Source organism: Columba livia, chromosome 3 (assembly GCF_036013475.1).
Source record: "Columba livia isolate bColLiv1 breed racing homer chromosome 3, bColLiv1.pat.W.v2, whole genome shotgun sequence".
Classification (NCBI taxonomy): domain Eukaryota; kingdom Metazoa; phylum Chordata; class Aves; order Columbiformes; family Columbidae; genus Columba; species Columba livia.
Window position 1 is genome coordinate 98,057,904 of NC_088604.1, and position 15,513 is coordinate 98,073,416.

The following is a 15,513-nucleotide window of genomic DNA, read 5'->3' on the forward strand; positions in this document are numbered from 1 at the left end:
CTATAAATATATAAAAGGTGAGTGTCACAAGGATGGAGCCAGGCTCTTCTCAGTGACAAACAACGGTAAGACAAGGGGTAATGGGTGCAAACTGGAACACAAGAGGTTCCACTTAAATTTGAGAAGAAACTTCTTCACAGTGAGGGTGCCAGGGCACTGGAACAGGCTGCCCAGGGAGGTTGTGGAGTCTCCTTCTCTGGAGACATTCAAAACCCGCCTGTGTAACCTCATCTGGGTGTTCCTGCTCTGGCGGGGGGATTGGACTGGATGATCTTTCGAGGTCCCTTCCAATCCCTGACATCCTGTGATTGTGTGATTCTGTGAGCAGGAAAGTCATTTTGGACAAAAAGTCTGACGCTGCCGTTACACCCCGACACCTGCTGCCCTTGCGGCCGCACTTTCCTCACAGCCCTCTCCTCTCCGCCCCCCAGGCCACACCGCGGGGCTCCCCCGGTGCTTCGGCTCTGCGGGAAGGCGCCGATCGCGCATCTTCGCCCCCCCCAGCGGTGCCCGGGGCGGTGTTCCCAGCTCCCTCACGGCCGCTCGCCCCGCCCGGCAGTGGGCACCGGCCTGCGGGACCAATCACGAGCCGCCTCCGCGCTGCCACCTCCAATGGAGTTTGAATGCTTCCGAACTAGCCAATCACGAGGGCCGGCGACTCGGCGCTGAGCCCTCATTGCTACCGAGGCGAGGTCCGCGTGGTGAGCCGCGTCCCTGCCGGACCAATCAGCGCGGTCGGGGGAGCCAGGGTTTGGGCGTGTGGTAAACGGCCGCGGGGGCAGCGGCAGCTTTGAGTAGCGGCGGGGAGCGCGTCCTGTCTAGCCGGCGGAGCTGAGGGACCCGGACCCGGACCCTGACTGCCGGGGTTTCAGTGCCTGCAGCTGGACTCTGGTCGGCACTTGACAGTGAGTGGGCAGAGCGGGGGTTCGGGGTTGCCCACCTCTGGCGCGGCCGGTCGTGGCGCGGTGTCCCCTGAGGGGACGGCGGTGCCACCGGTGAGGTTCGTGACAACCCGAGCCTCCAGTCCTGGGTGGGCTCTGTTCGTCTGTCCTTGATACCTGACTTTAATTATTTTGAGGTAATTCTTCTCTCGCAAATGATCTCTGAGCTGTGCTGGTGTTTCGAGAAAGCAAGCCAATGCCACATCCTCTGAAGGTGAAGTAATTACAAGAGCAAAAAATAAAATTGTATGAATTTGTCAAACTTGTGTCTAAGGGCTAAATGCTGTACAGCTGTTTCTGCCAGTAAAGAACATTCTCAGTGTCCCAAGATCAGCACTGTTGGTTTGAAAATCTGCTGTAAAGAAAAGAGCAAAGCTGTTGCCTAAAACAAAGCCACGGATTGTCGCAAGGCTTTCGGGTTAAACACCACAGAGGGACATACAATGCAGCCATAAGTGCTAATGGCTTTCTGCAGTGTGAATTTCAAAATAAGGTGTGGAGAGAAACTTTCTGAAATACACCAGTCAAATGTTATTATAAGAATACAAACCCTGTTATTGTTAGGAGATGGATTAACATGAGATTTTAAAAATCTTAATTGAGCAAAAATGTGTCAAAATAGGGCCTAATATTAAAAGATGCTGCTTGGTGTTCAGATCAGGAAACCTGCATGTTTGTGAAATACTGTATTTTAACAACTACTAAGCTTAAAAATGTAATTTATTTACAATTTTATTAAAATGGAGGCTTATTTAACCTCTTTCAAGGTCTAATTGTAGTTGTCTTTGTGTTTCAGGCATAGTACTATCCATTTTGTATTAAACAAGAATCCTGTCAATATGAGCTGGGCTGTGGAGGAATGGAAAGAAGGCCTCTCCCCAAGAGTCCTTCAGAAGATTCATGAGCTGGAAAGCCAGGTAGACAAGCTGAAAAAGGAGCGTCAGCAGAGACAATTCCAGTTAGAGTCTTTGGAGGCAGCTTTGCAAAAACAGAAGCAGAAGGTAACGCAGTTGCTGCAGTCATTTCCCTAAAACGCCATTCTTCATGCCAAACACAATTATAAAAAAATATTATCTGGTTTTTGTTAGCGGGTGCATTAATGTTTTGTTTCTTCTCTCTGTTTAGTTCTCATTGACTGTTAATACAATTCTTGCTTTCTATACATGTTTGGTATGATTGTCCATCTCTAGGTATTTGTTTATTTCAAGGCTTTCCCACATCTCTTTATGACTGGGAGAAGAAATTACTTTATGACTGTTAAAAATGTTAGTAACGACTGTGCCTGTTTTGTATAACAGAGCTGCACACTTGTCAGCCTTTTATTGCTTTGCCTTTCCTGCAGATATCCATCATCTTCCACTTGATTTCTGCAGTTTGACAATTTTTCTTTGTAGAGACTGTGTTTTGGGATTTGGTTTTCTTTTTCTTTTCACCTTCCATGCTTCACAGCAGAAGTGACATGTTTAAGTCAATTTATTTTTGTCATGTTTGAATACAGCTCAGAGGCAATTTACAAAGGTTGCCATTTATTCTCTTTAGGCTGCTACAACTTTCTAGCAAAACTTAAGCCTAGTAGTTTTCTTTGAGTTTCTTCCTGTGTGTTTCCAGGTACTTGTTTCAACCATTCAGAGGAAGTGCTGTGCTCCCCAAATGAAAAGAAGGGGTGACTTGAATAGGTGTGCTTTAAAACTCTCAGAAGCCGCAGCTAATACTACTTTTCAGTCGAAAGAATAACATTGTGCAAAGTTGTAGCCTGACCCGCAGAAGCTGGAGGGGAGGAGAAGGACATCCCTACTACTGGTCTCCTTTTCCAATTTCAAAGCCATGACTCTTGATAATCATTGTGCATTCTCTGTTTAGTGAATCAAAGTATTCTGGTTGTTGAAGATGATAGGCTCGAAAGCGAAGTGAGGTGATCAGTGAAGAATGCAGTCTACGGGGTGTTGCAAAAAATGGATCTAGTTTGAAATCACTATATCTTTGCAATTATGGACTACTCATGAATCAAACTCTTACCACTTGAAAGGGCAGGGCATAGAGTTTCAAATGAGTACTGCTTGATAACTTATTAAACCACTTGTAAATCTTTGTGTAACCGTAAGGTGTTGTCATCGTGACATATACGACTTTGAAATTGGGTCCATCTTTTTGAAACATGCTGTAGTGTGGGTTATTAATATTTAAGGTTTGAATTTTTTTTTATGAGCTTGTATCTAGTCAATAAATAGAAATTGTTAATGTCACCAAGTTTAGGAAATGTGGTTTTGTTCACACCCAAGAATATTTAAACAATGCATATATCTGACATTTTCAGTGCTGGCAGGATCTTGAAATGCTAGGAAAGAAAATAACAGTATATAAACTGTTATTAAAATAATAATTGCACAGAAGCATAGAGAGGACTTGAGAAATTTTTGAAATGGTTTATATTCCAACTAGGTTGAAAATGAAAAAAATGAAGCTGCAACGCTAAAAAGAGAGAACCAGAGCTTGATGGAATTGTGTGATAGTCTTGAGAAGGCAAAGCAGAAAATATCACATGATCTTCAAGTAAAAGAATCTCAAGTCAACATTCAGTCAGGGCAGCTGAATTCCAGCAAGAAAGACATCGAAAGACTAGAACAAGAACTGAAAAGGTGAGGACTTGCTGTGTGTTTCTAACCTGTGTACAATGGTTATTTTCTCATGTTTTTGTTCATTTAGTGTGTCCTTCATGGTCTTGTAGTTTCTCTTCGTCTCGTACTTCATTCAGATTTTGTGACCAAAATATCAAAACATTGTCCTGTTTTTACATACACATGTGTGTATATGGACTTCTACATAACTGCTTCAAGTGGCACACAGATTTAGCACCTATAGTTCCTGTTTAATTTGGGGTAATTCTGCAGTGTCATGTGAAAAAGGAGCCATTCATTCTGTTATTAAAACAAAACAAAACAAAAAACTTTATAATAACTGAGTCACTTGGTAAGAGTAATCTGCAAAGAGCTTGGAGCTACAACAAAAGTACATGGACAGTTTGGTCTGTAAGATGAAGTCTACCAATAAAATATAACCCCTGGAAGAAGGAGGCGTGAACATCTATTGCAATGGAAGAGGAAGCTGCCAAAAACAATGGTGTCATGTCTGAATCATTGAGTCCAGTTGCTATGGTAAAGAAGTTCCTAATTCATAATGCCTCAGCTTGTAAACATTGTTATTACTGAGACAGTACCTATGTACTGGCTCTAGAGGTGGAATGCAATTCATGCAATAAAAGAATCTTCTGTAATGCAGAGGATATTATACGAAAGGAACAGTTGCCCATAGTGAAGTGAATGTTGTCATCTGTTAAACTTGCTCTCATACTGGAGGCACCCCCCATATCGTTGAATAAAAGTATTTCAGAAACTGTGTGTGTCAATAGGGCTGAGTATCCTACCTATGCAATAAACTGTTCTGCTAGTACTAGTAATGCAGAACTATTGCCACAGAGAGGGGTGAGTCTGTGATACCAGGTTTCTTGCATTTTATTTTTTTTTTTAATGGCCTGAATTATGTCTATTTCCTTTAACTTTTGGATGGTATGCCTCATATGTGTCCTAAGAGATGCCAATCAAGAAGAAGCTGTGTTGGTCTTTCTGATTATTTTTTTTTTTTTATTTTTTTTTTTTCCCTTCTCCCCCACCCCTCTGGGAAAACTGAAGATAGTTGAAGCATTTCATGTGAGAAGATTCTCAGTTTCAACAACACAATTTATGGCATGTAGAAACACCAGCTTACCACTTCTTACACAGGAGTTGCTGAGATCTGTTGAGGAATCTAGTGAGATTCAACAGGTCTGATCGAACCACACTCATGTTTTCTGTATCTACTGTCAAATGTTATGCCAGAGAGGCTGTGGGCTAAGGATATTCTATGATCTATTACCAAAATTAAGTTCAATTTACTGAATTATCTTCTTCCCATTGTATTACTTTCCATAGCTGTCTGCTACAAAGGCTTGGTTGGTTACTACACGTAGCTTGATCTTGACAATCAGTTTTGTGTTTTTATTTTGTTCCGTTTGGGTTTATGCTGATAAGTGATCATTTAGCACCTAACAGCAACTGACAAGCCACTAGAAGAGGAGATCTTGGTGTTGTGTAGTAAAAGGGAGCAGAAATGTAAACACAAGTTGTGTCATCACTAATGTGATGGGCTGCAGCCTGAAACCATTGTCTTATCAACTTATATTTGCTGGGCAGGATGAAAGCTGCTGTATAAACTCCAAACTAGTTATCTGGTTTCAACGAATGAGCTCGTAACTCTTCAGGCTTACAAAAATCACTGGAATGGGTAGTCTGCTGTGGTGTTTTGAGTAGCCATATAAATGGTACATGTGAAAAATAAACTGTTGGGTGGAAATTATTTCCTTCCATTTTCATGAGGTATGCGTAGCTTTCTCAAAGTGCACAGTATCAAAACACAGAATAAAAATAGTGTATTTCATACCATAAAGATGTTTACTGAAGAGTAAGAGCCTATGTTACCAGTGTTTACAGTGATTTGGGTGTGTTTAGCTGGACTATGGCTACATACAGAGAGACCTTAAGCAGTTCTGATTTTCATCTACTTTGGGTTGGTTGGTTTGTTTGTTTTTTAGCTTTGGCTGCTGTGTAATTAATGAAATATGCTGAAACTGCAAATAAAATATGCTCTTCATATTTCTGTGTTATAGCACCTAAAAATATTCAGGGTATGTATCCTGACTTGATCTTTACACTAAGTTCTTAGAATCATGTAACTTATTTGTGTATTTCAGTCTCTTAAAAATAGATAATAATCTTTCAGTTTTCATTATTAATTTCTGCTACTGCTTTTTTTTTCCTAAACAGATACAAATGTGAGCTTGAGCGAAGTCAACAAGCATCAATTGTAGGAGACTTATCATTCAGTGGCACCCCACAGAAAAGTTTTACTGGGCCGTTAACACCAGTTCAAAGTCATAATGGTAAATGAACATGACACTTGTACTGATTTACCTAGTCCCTTTTATATAGCTTATTATAAGACTGTCATTCACAGCACCATAGGTTCCAAGTTTAAAAATTTTTAGTGCAGGTTGAACACTTATTGTAAATATCTTCAGCACTATGTTGATAGACAGGAATAGTAAGAATATCCATCAACAGGCTACAGCAATTTTTTTGAATGCCTGTTGTTAGCGTCAGCTCTTCCCTTCATGCAGTGAAGAGCAAATTTATTTCTTCACGTACCATAGGTACTTTAACTGAAATTCAGTCAACAGTTGTGTTCTTTAGAAAATTATTTTTTATTTAGAGTATTATTGTGCATGATAATCTGCACAATTTATGCACTGTTTTCACTTCAGAACATCACTTTTATCTTCAAATTAGTGACATCAAATAGATTTAAACTATTTGAATTAACTGAGAAATCAAAAGGAAGTTTCCTTAACTGGAGAACTGCTCTACAGCTAGATGCCCTTGTGCTGCCTATGCTGAAAAACTTTGAGTTCAATATTACGCATGCTCTTTACCACTTTATTTGCTGTGAAGAAACGTTCTATGAGTTTAGTGTCTCAATCTTACTCTGATGAGAAATCTGAGATACGTTCTTGAACTCTTATTCCTTTTAATATCTTTATATACATATCTGAAAAAGAGTACACTAGTAGCAATGTCAAACATTCCACTCAGAATCGCACTCCTGAAATGGGGATTAGATTGAAGTAATTTAAATAACTGTACCGAAAATGGTATACTGGGAGTTTTTTCATTTGAAAGCTGCAGTCTTAAATTCTTTAAGATTGTATAAACATAGAATATCTCAAGTTGGAAGGGACTCATAAGGGTCATTGAATCCAACTCCCTGCTCCTTGCAGGACTACCTAAGAACTTAATCATATGACTAAAAGCTTTGTCCAGATGCTCCTTGAACTCTGTCAGGCTTGGTGCCATGACCACTTCCCTGGAGACTCTGTTCCTGTGACTGACCACGCTCTCAGTGACAAACCTTTTCCTAATGTCCAACTTGAACTTCCACTGATGCAGCTTCATTCCATTTTTTGTGTCCTGTTGCTGGTCACCAGAGAGAGGAGACCAGCACTTCCCTCTCCGCTCTGCCTCTTGAGGAAGGTGTAGACAGCCATGACATCGCTCCTCAGCCCTCTCTTTTCTGAGCTGAACAAGCCAAGTGATCTCCGCTGCTCCTCATAAGACTTGCCCTTTCACCATCATGGTCGCCCTTCTCTGGACACACTCTAATACTTTGATGTCCTTTTTGTGCTGAGGCACCCAAAACTGCACACAGTACTAGAGGTGGGGTTGCACCAGTGCAGTGTGGAATGGGACCATTGCCTCCCTCAACTGCTCCTTGGAATGCTACAAAGCATATTTTTTTTTGTCATTTTGTCGTAATATTAATGCTATTAGATTGCTGGTAGGAAAACTTTTTTTTTTTTTAAGTGTATAATCTATGTGTATGTGTATATATAATGCAACACATCTATGTTACCTATATTTATTTTTTTAAATGTGTATATATGTATATTTTATATACACATATTTTCAGAGAGAGAGATTAAAAAAATAAGATTCTGGCAGCTGTGATTTCATTTTAATGTCAAGTTCCAGGTATCCCACCAGTGTACTTTTGAGGTCCTAAATTACTGAACATATTGTATATACAGTTATTTCTTCCTCATGATCTGATACTTCTGATAGCTGTTCATTTTTATCATTCCCATGATAGGAATAGGCTAGAAAAGATTACATGTGTGCTAAGGTAAATTATGAAGAATTATTGATCATGTCTTTGTAGATGCCAAGTTTGAAGAATTAGAAGAAAAATACAAGAAAGAAGTACAAGAAAGAAAAAAGCTAGAATTAGAACTGAGAACCATACAGGTTAAGGTAAGTATCTCTTGAAAATGGTAGGTGTGATATCAAAGAAAGTAACTGCTGAGGGAGCTTGGAAAATAGAGTGGAAAACTAGTGAAATATATTTTGCCTCCCTTAAAAGTATCATTTGAAAAAAAAAAAAAAAAAAAGAAAAAATAAGATAATTAATCCCTGTGTTCTACTATTCAGAAGTAATCTTGACAAATCCATAATTGAATAGCAAAGGAAAGAAGGACATATAAAATGAGAACGCATCCTTCAAAAACTGGAAGTCTCATGCAAGCAAGGACAAGAAAAAAAGTGCGACTTTTGCAAAAGTAAATATGGTAGAATAATAAAATAGCCTTGAGAAGATTATGAGAAATAGCCCGCCTAGCAAATAAAAACTAGTAAATTTTTCAAACACAAAAGCAGTAGGAACTGTATTAGGGAATCTCCAAGACTAATAGATCACTAAGATGTGAAAGTCCTCAAGGAAAAAGGGGCCACTGCAGAAAAGCTGAAATAATTTTTGATTTAGTATTTACTATCTAAAGGCTTAAAAAGTTTTCTATATCAGAGCCTTTCTTTATTGGGGTTGAATCTGTGGCACAACCTCAAAAGTCAGAGTTAGTCTTAAAATAGATTGATTAAATGAATAGTAAAAAAAAATTCACCAGATACAGATAACATTTACCTATGAATTGATAGGGCTCTGCAGTGTGGGACTGCTGAGTCCTTGTGATGTGCAACTGATTTGATTCTTCTCTTGATACTGGAAGATGACAAGGATGATGTCATTTTTTAAAAAAAAAAGCTTACAGTGCTGATTCTTAGACATGTCGTTTAGTTGGGCCAACTTTTTGTCCTGGGCAAATTGTTAGAAGCTGAAAGCAATATGTTTATTGATGCATACGTAAGTATAGTGTGTGGAAAAAAGATCAAGTGTTTATGTGTAAAGGGAAATTGTGCCTCACATACTTTCAGAGTCTTTATTTTTTTAAGGATAAGTCAAAGAATTTGGGAGTTAAGTGTGACTCAGTGTGATGTTGTTGGATATCCACAAAACTCTGAAAAAAATGAAACAATTTAGATAAAGGGGAGTTCTTGTGAATGTGAAGGTAAAGATTGAGGGCTAGGAATAAATGGTCAGTTTTTATGCCTAAGGAATGATAACAGTGGTGCCTGAAAAGGATTGGTAGAGAGGACTGTGCTATTTAGTGTATTCATTAGTGATCTGAAAATGAGTTAAATAATATGGTTGGAGACCACACAGTATTTTGTAATACTAAATAATTGCAATAATTAAGATAGTCAGTTAAATTCACTGAAAAAAAAAATATAAAAAGTGAAGTAATGCATCTGGAAAACATATGCATACCCAGTACATTCAGGCTCCAAATTTAATGAAATGATTCCAGGAAGAGATTCAGCAATTATTGTGGCTAGTTCTCAGAAAACTTCAGTATTGTGTTCAGCAAAGATGAAAAATATATTTTTAGGAAAAGAATTAAGAACTAATGAGAAAATATTCTTTGCCTGTATATAACCGAATGGCTCTCACATCTTAAATATTCATTGCAAACTCTGTTTTTCTCATCTCCAAACAGCTATGGTACAAGTGGATGGTACAAAGATGAGCGAGGATCAAGAGAGGAAACAGGGAATGGTCATTTCCCTATTTTTCCCTATTGTTCATTACAATAGCAGCTCTGCAGGCTCAGAACAAAAAGTATTTTAGTACACTGTGCTGTGTTAAATGGCAGAATTCTTTTTCATGGAGTATTGTAAAAAATCCAAAACACGAACAGAGCTGAAAGAGAAAGTATTTCAGCAAAAATTATTACTAATTCCTTTTAATTTCCTGGATTCAACTTTTGACTCAAAACTCTATAAATTTAAATGGCATGTAAGGAGAATAATTAATATATGCATGGTTAGGTTTTTATATTTTTTATCTATAAACAAGTTACTTTATAGGATTGGTGACAATATTCTCAACTACATAGATTTCTGGTCTTAGCACAGCTATTCCTATGTAACAACATATTTTCTGGTTGGACTGTGAAGTCAGACTGGGTATTACCTGGTTTAGGCCTTTAGTTTAAAAAAAAAAATGAGAGGTATTTGAAAATCCAGTTAAAAAATACAACAGGAGCTTTAGTGTTTGAGTGTGTTTTTTTGTGTTTTGTTTTTTTTTTTTTTTTTTTTGTGTTTTTTTTGTTTGTTTGTTTTGTTTTTTTTTTGTTTGTTTTTTCCATTTAAGGAGAAAAAACCCCCACATACTGTTTTGGCTCTATTTAATTTTTCTGCAGGAAGAGATTGAAAGCTGTTACCTGGCGTATTTTATTACTGCAATTTTGGGGTATTCTTTGTGAATAAGTTTAAATAAATAACTCTGTTATGAATTTACCTGTGTTTGTCCAAAAGAACTAAATAGGGGTCAGATATTTTAATCTAGTCTTGTATATTTCTTGCAGCTTACTTGTGTCAGCACTTGCATGTGGAAATGTAGACTTTCATTTTGAGAAACGTAGGAGGTAACTGATGGGAATTATCTTGAAAAAGATGAAAATCTGAGTATGTTACTTATACACGGATCAAACAACATTTTTGAAGATCCTGGTCTATGTTTGTAAATATCAGCTGTTCTTGGATACTGGGCTAAAATTATTTAATTTACCTAGTATAAAAAATATTTTTATGAATCAGTAGTTTGCACTGGTGGATGATGTGATGTGACCACAACCCATTATCTACATATCAACAAATTAATTATTTTGTTATATGTTGGCTATGGAGTTGTGTAAAGATAGATTCTTTTTTTTTTCTTGGACACAGAAAATAAATCAGCCTCAACTTCAAAGCTCTTTGAGTCACAGGGAGATTGCTCGGCATCAGGCTTCCTCATCTGTCTTTTCATGGCAACAAGAAAAGACACCATCTAGAAATCAAGAAACACCTGCAAGAGGAAGTTCTACAATGTCCTTTTTTCCATGGGAAAAAGAAACAAATTCTAGTATAATATCAGAGAAGAACGAGCTCAACAACAGCTTTGCTGAGAATTGTAACTCTTCACTCCTGATCCAGCTAAGAGCACAGAACCAAGGTATTGGCTACATTTCTTTTAAACCCAGAGGCAGTCTCCTATATGGTTTCATGAAAGCTGGTGTGTGGATAGAAGAGAGGTATTGAAATTAGTGCTTTAGTGAGGAAAAGAGAAAGATACCTGTTGCTGCCTTTGGCAGCAAGCCCAGTTGGCTGCCGGTGTGTGTATTTCCTGTGATCAGCCAGTACATGGAGATTATCCACAACCTGTGGTATCTTTTACATAGGGGGCATGAGAGTTAGAAGGGAGGAGTGTATATTTTTTGGGGTGGGTAGGGGACATCATATGGAAATGGCCTTCTCCAATAATTCCATTGTTCATAGAACAATTCTCTTAAAACAGAGTTAAAAAAACTCTTCAGGATTTATTACATCTCACTGTTAAATTCAATTATATTGCTTCCTTAATTTTGTATGACTCTTGAGATTTATGACCAAGCAATACCTGTGTTAAAAATTCATTGATTGAACATGCTTAATACATAACTGAGTTAGTCCGTACTGGATGTTACTGGAAGCGCAGAATGAAGTGTGATGCCAAAAGTACAACGAAAAAGCAAAGTATGATCTTGTATTGTGCATATTGATGTGAAGAAATAATCATTTGTGATATCTGATAGTCAGAAGAGAGCAAATGGTTTGTTGTGGTTTTGGTGAACGTTTACTTAAGCCCACTATTTGGACGAGCTTTTCCACAGTTTCATTTAGGACTCTTTTACAAGTTCCTGTACTCTCCAAACTGTTTTTTCAAACTCTTCTATCTAGGCAACATTTTCAACTCAGAAGCCATATAAATTCAGCATCAGGAAAACTTTTTTTTTTTAATAAAAATAATTACCAGATAATAGTAATTCTGACTAACACTCCCTGTAGCCGATCAATGTTTTCTACTGTTGTGATTTTGGAAGGTAAACTCTTACTGATATATCTTGTGACAAGATCACTTGGTTTCGCTTTATAGGTATGCTGCTGTGGGACAGGAAAAAGATTAAAATATAAAATACTCTATCTACAGATACCCAATAGCTGAAAAGCCTCTTTGAAGCAGAGGCTCACAGCTGCCCCAAACAAATGTTTGTAGTAGTTATGTTTCCTTTTAAAAATAATAATACAAAATAGATAAGTCATGTGAAATCGTCTCTGTGTTTAAAAACAAGAAAAAACCCAAGCAAACAAAGTCCAAAACAGTAGAGGAACAAATTGTCCTTGCCTTTGCAGCATTTGTGCCTGATCTCACACTTTGCTGTGTTCTCATATATTATGAAGTGGAAAGAGTCAGCTATCTTTTGGTCTGAATAGTTTTTAACAGTTTTGTTCATTGATGTAGTAGTATAAGAGAGGTGAAAGTTTTGTTTTTAGCTTGCTGAACATTCTACAGGGTGTTTGCCTGCATCAGGAACTGGGGTTTTTATCAAACATACTAAATATTTCAGAATATGTAGACACTTGGAAATTTGAGTACCTGGAAGACGCACCTTTCCAAGCAGAAAGTATCCTTAACCTTTACTGTTTTTAAAATTCAGAGTTAAATTCCACTGTGAAAGACCTAGAACAACAATTGGAAGCTCAAGAAAAAGTGACAAAATCCTATATAAATAAACATCAAGAGGCTGAAGTGCAGCTGGACAGAATGAAGTTGGAATTAACAGAGAAGGATAAAGTTCTGAACAAAACCAGAGATAAACTGACTCAAATGAGAACACAACTTGATCAAGCTACCACACAGGTAAAATGTTGCATCACACATCTTCCGGCTGTCCTTACAATTCATTCCCAGTATTAATGTGTGTCAGTTTTCAGCCATTTTAGTAAGAAACGAGATTCTTGGGTAAGTTTCTCGAGTGTTTAGCTGAGGATCAAGTTTTGCAAAGTATATGTTATTTTGATACATATTACCTGTAAAAATGGAAATACTCATGAGCAGTCACCCTTTTCTGGAAGGTTCTTCTACCACCTGAAGAAATCTTTTTAATGGGCAGGCGAGATTGACAGAAATTCTGAAAAACAGTTTCTGATCATGTTGCATAGAGCAACAATGCCATCTGGTGGCAAGTTCTGACCTTAAATGGACTCTCTCATGCAGTATCTGTTGCTTATACTACAGGATATTTTGCGTGTATAGACTTTGGATTGTAAATTACTTAAGTAAAATAAAATCTAGGTAAAAATGCCATGCAAGACTGAGAATGTATCTATGTAGTTTCTAAATGGGATTTCACAACCTAATCCTAAGGACTTTGGATTCATAACAAAAAAACCAACAGGGACAGCACAATTTGCTTAGTCAAGAATTTACAGAGTGTATTTAAATACATACGCATAAAAATGCAAAATGGTTCAGATTTTTTCTCATAATCACGCAAAGAAGAGAATGCCAGTGTTTAAAATAATTTAATTCAAGCTGCAAAAGATAACAATTAAGAACAGTTGTCTCTTTTTCTTGGTTAATCAAGTCACATTACCTTCCTAAAGTCCTTTTTCACAGCATTTGACAAATTTGAAAGTAGTGTACAGATGTCATAATTCCTTGAATCTTCATATTTCCATCTGTCTTTTTAACTTTTTTTTCTATTACTTCGACTCATTCGCAAGATAGGAAAAAAGACATTTTTTTGTATATCTCTTCAGGGTATAATAATTATCTATCTTTGTCAGCAAGTTTCTACATGCTGCCTAAGTATATTGGAAAACTGCTGTTTCCCACAACTCCTGTATCTGTCCTTTTAAACTAAACCTTTGCATGTTGAGGGTCAATCAGTCTGCCTTTCGAGAGAGACAGCAACTTTCGGTTATTGCTAGCTCTGAGGAACAGGCTTAGGGGAAGTCTTGGCTGGGAGTGAGGTAAAATCATATTCTTGACACAGTCTGTTGACTACCTGAAGGCACCATCATTACAGTGAGTCTGTGGGAAGACAGGTGACCCATCCTCACAGCTCAGTTCCTCTGAAAAAGTCTTTCTCTTCATTTATTGGATTCCCCAAATGCCCTGATTCAACTTCCTAGATGACTGAGATGTCACATATTTAATTTCGCCCTGTTAACTTTCTACAAGTTTAAGAGACCTGAGTTGTTTTACGAAGGAATCAAAGGGGCATTAAATCCAGTGCAAGGAAGCAGTGAAGGTTGTATTTCCAGGAACATGCCTGAGGAAGGACACGGAGTGGTAGAACTGAGTGTCCCCATTTGAACCAAGGTGCAGCCCATCCTTAAGGTGCAGCACAGCATCTTGTCCAAGAAGGTTCCTTTGGTCCTGCCAACTGAAGGTTGCTCCTTTCTGTTCTGTTTCTTCTTTCTCACACTGAAATTGGATCTCTGCCTGTCTCTGCCCCGGGCTCTGGATGTGGAACTGCACTGAGATTCTGGATTTTAGTTTCCTGCCTCATAGACTCAATTTAATTTTGTCACACCCTTTGTACACTTCTTTGTCACTGGTACTATTCACAGACCTGGACCACGGCACCTCCTCTGTGTTATCAAGTATTTTAACATTTTTTGAGATCTGCAGCCCTTCTGCAGGCAGGTTTCTGGGTGATCTTACAGGAGCTCACAATCCCTGTAGTTTGAGCCTAATAACTGGACATCCCAATACTACTACCTGCCTCTTATTTTCTTATGACATAAATCAACTGTTGTTTCACTAACTCATTAAACAGTCCTTGTTGCTGGAAAACAGTCCTATTCATCCTTTGCCATTTTTCTTATCCCTTGGGAAAGAAAAAAGGTACGTATTTTGCATTACCAGATTGTTTTTGGAATAAAAATGTGCTTTTCTGTTCAGGGAGTTAACTGGACACTGCTTCATTCTCTTAGGTAAAATAGTATTAACCTGACAAACTGAATTAGATAAAAAGGTGACATACTTTTAATGTAGAGGTTAACGTAGAACATGATCTACTGATCTTTTTAAATTAAAGTTTAAAAAGTGAAAACCACTCTTCAGTTCTTGCTGAAGTAGACTAAGGTAATTGCCTCTTGTTTTTTCCTATACAAATCAATATGCTGAATCACTCTGAAATTCAGTGGAATATCCACGTATTTTCATCCTAAACATGTAGTTCTTTAGCAGTTAGTGGTCATTCATTAGTTCGTAGGAACCTGAGGTACTGAAAAGATATATTTTTTGTGTCAATTACAGTACATTTCTGTAAATTGTCAAAGATACTGATTTTCTGAAGATTTTTCAATTTTGCGTGTGTATACAGGAGTATATATAAAGTATATATATTCTTTTTATATATACACATATTGTCACTAATGTAAGCAAGTATGAGTTTAGAACTTTGGGTAACTAAGAATTTATATGGTACCAGCTAAAGTTATGCTGTAGGTTATGTGAATGCTAGAACAATTGTAGTAGGTGAAATCGTTCTTTTCATATGAAAGCATATAAATGTCAATAAAAGGTTACTTGCATTTTTAACACTTGTGGCTGATAACTAAATTATGTTAGGTCCAAATGATGGAGCAAAAGGTGAAAAGATTGTCAGAAGAACTGAATTGCCAAAGACAAAACGCTGAGAGTGCTCGTCAGTCTTTAGAACAGAAAATAAAGGCGAAGGAAAAGGAGTACCAACAGGTAAGGCAAGAACTTTTTAATTTTG

The 15,513-nt window shown here is 37.7% G+C and overlaps 1 protein-coding gene across 2 annotated transcripts in view; it reads left to right on the forward strand.

Annotated features, from left to right (window-relative positions):
- The first annotated feature begins 696 nt into the window (after positions 1 to 696).
- The window catches only part of CENPF (centromere protein F), a 43,784-nt gene continuing 28,967 nt past the window's right edge, over positions 697 to 15,513 (forward strand). Inside the window, exons 1-8 of one of the 2 annotated variants that reach the window (XM_021287960.2) lie at positions 697 to 905; positions 1,738 to 1,942; positions 3,381 to 3,577; positions 5,798 to 5,913; positions 7,746 to 7,837; positions 10,646 to 10,913; positions 12,436 to 12,638; positions 15,363 to 15,488. In XM_021287960.2, the coding sequence (XP_021143635.2) occupies positions 1,781 to 1,942; positions 3,381 to 3,577; positions 5,798 to 5,913; positions 7,746 to 7,837; positions 10,646 to 10,913; positions 12,436 to 12,638; positions 15,363 to 15,488 (1,164 nt within the window). In that variant the 5' untranslated portion in view covers positions 697 to 905; positions 1,738 to 1,780. Of the gene's footprint in view, positions 1,156 to 1,737; positions 1,943 to 3,380; positions 3,578 to 5,797; positions 5,914 to 7,745; positions 7,838 to 10,645; positions 10,914 to 12,435; positions 12,639 to 15,362; positions 15,489 to 15,513 lie in introns of both variants that reach the window. The other variant, XM_065058442.1, reaches the window with a different exon arrangement.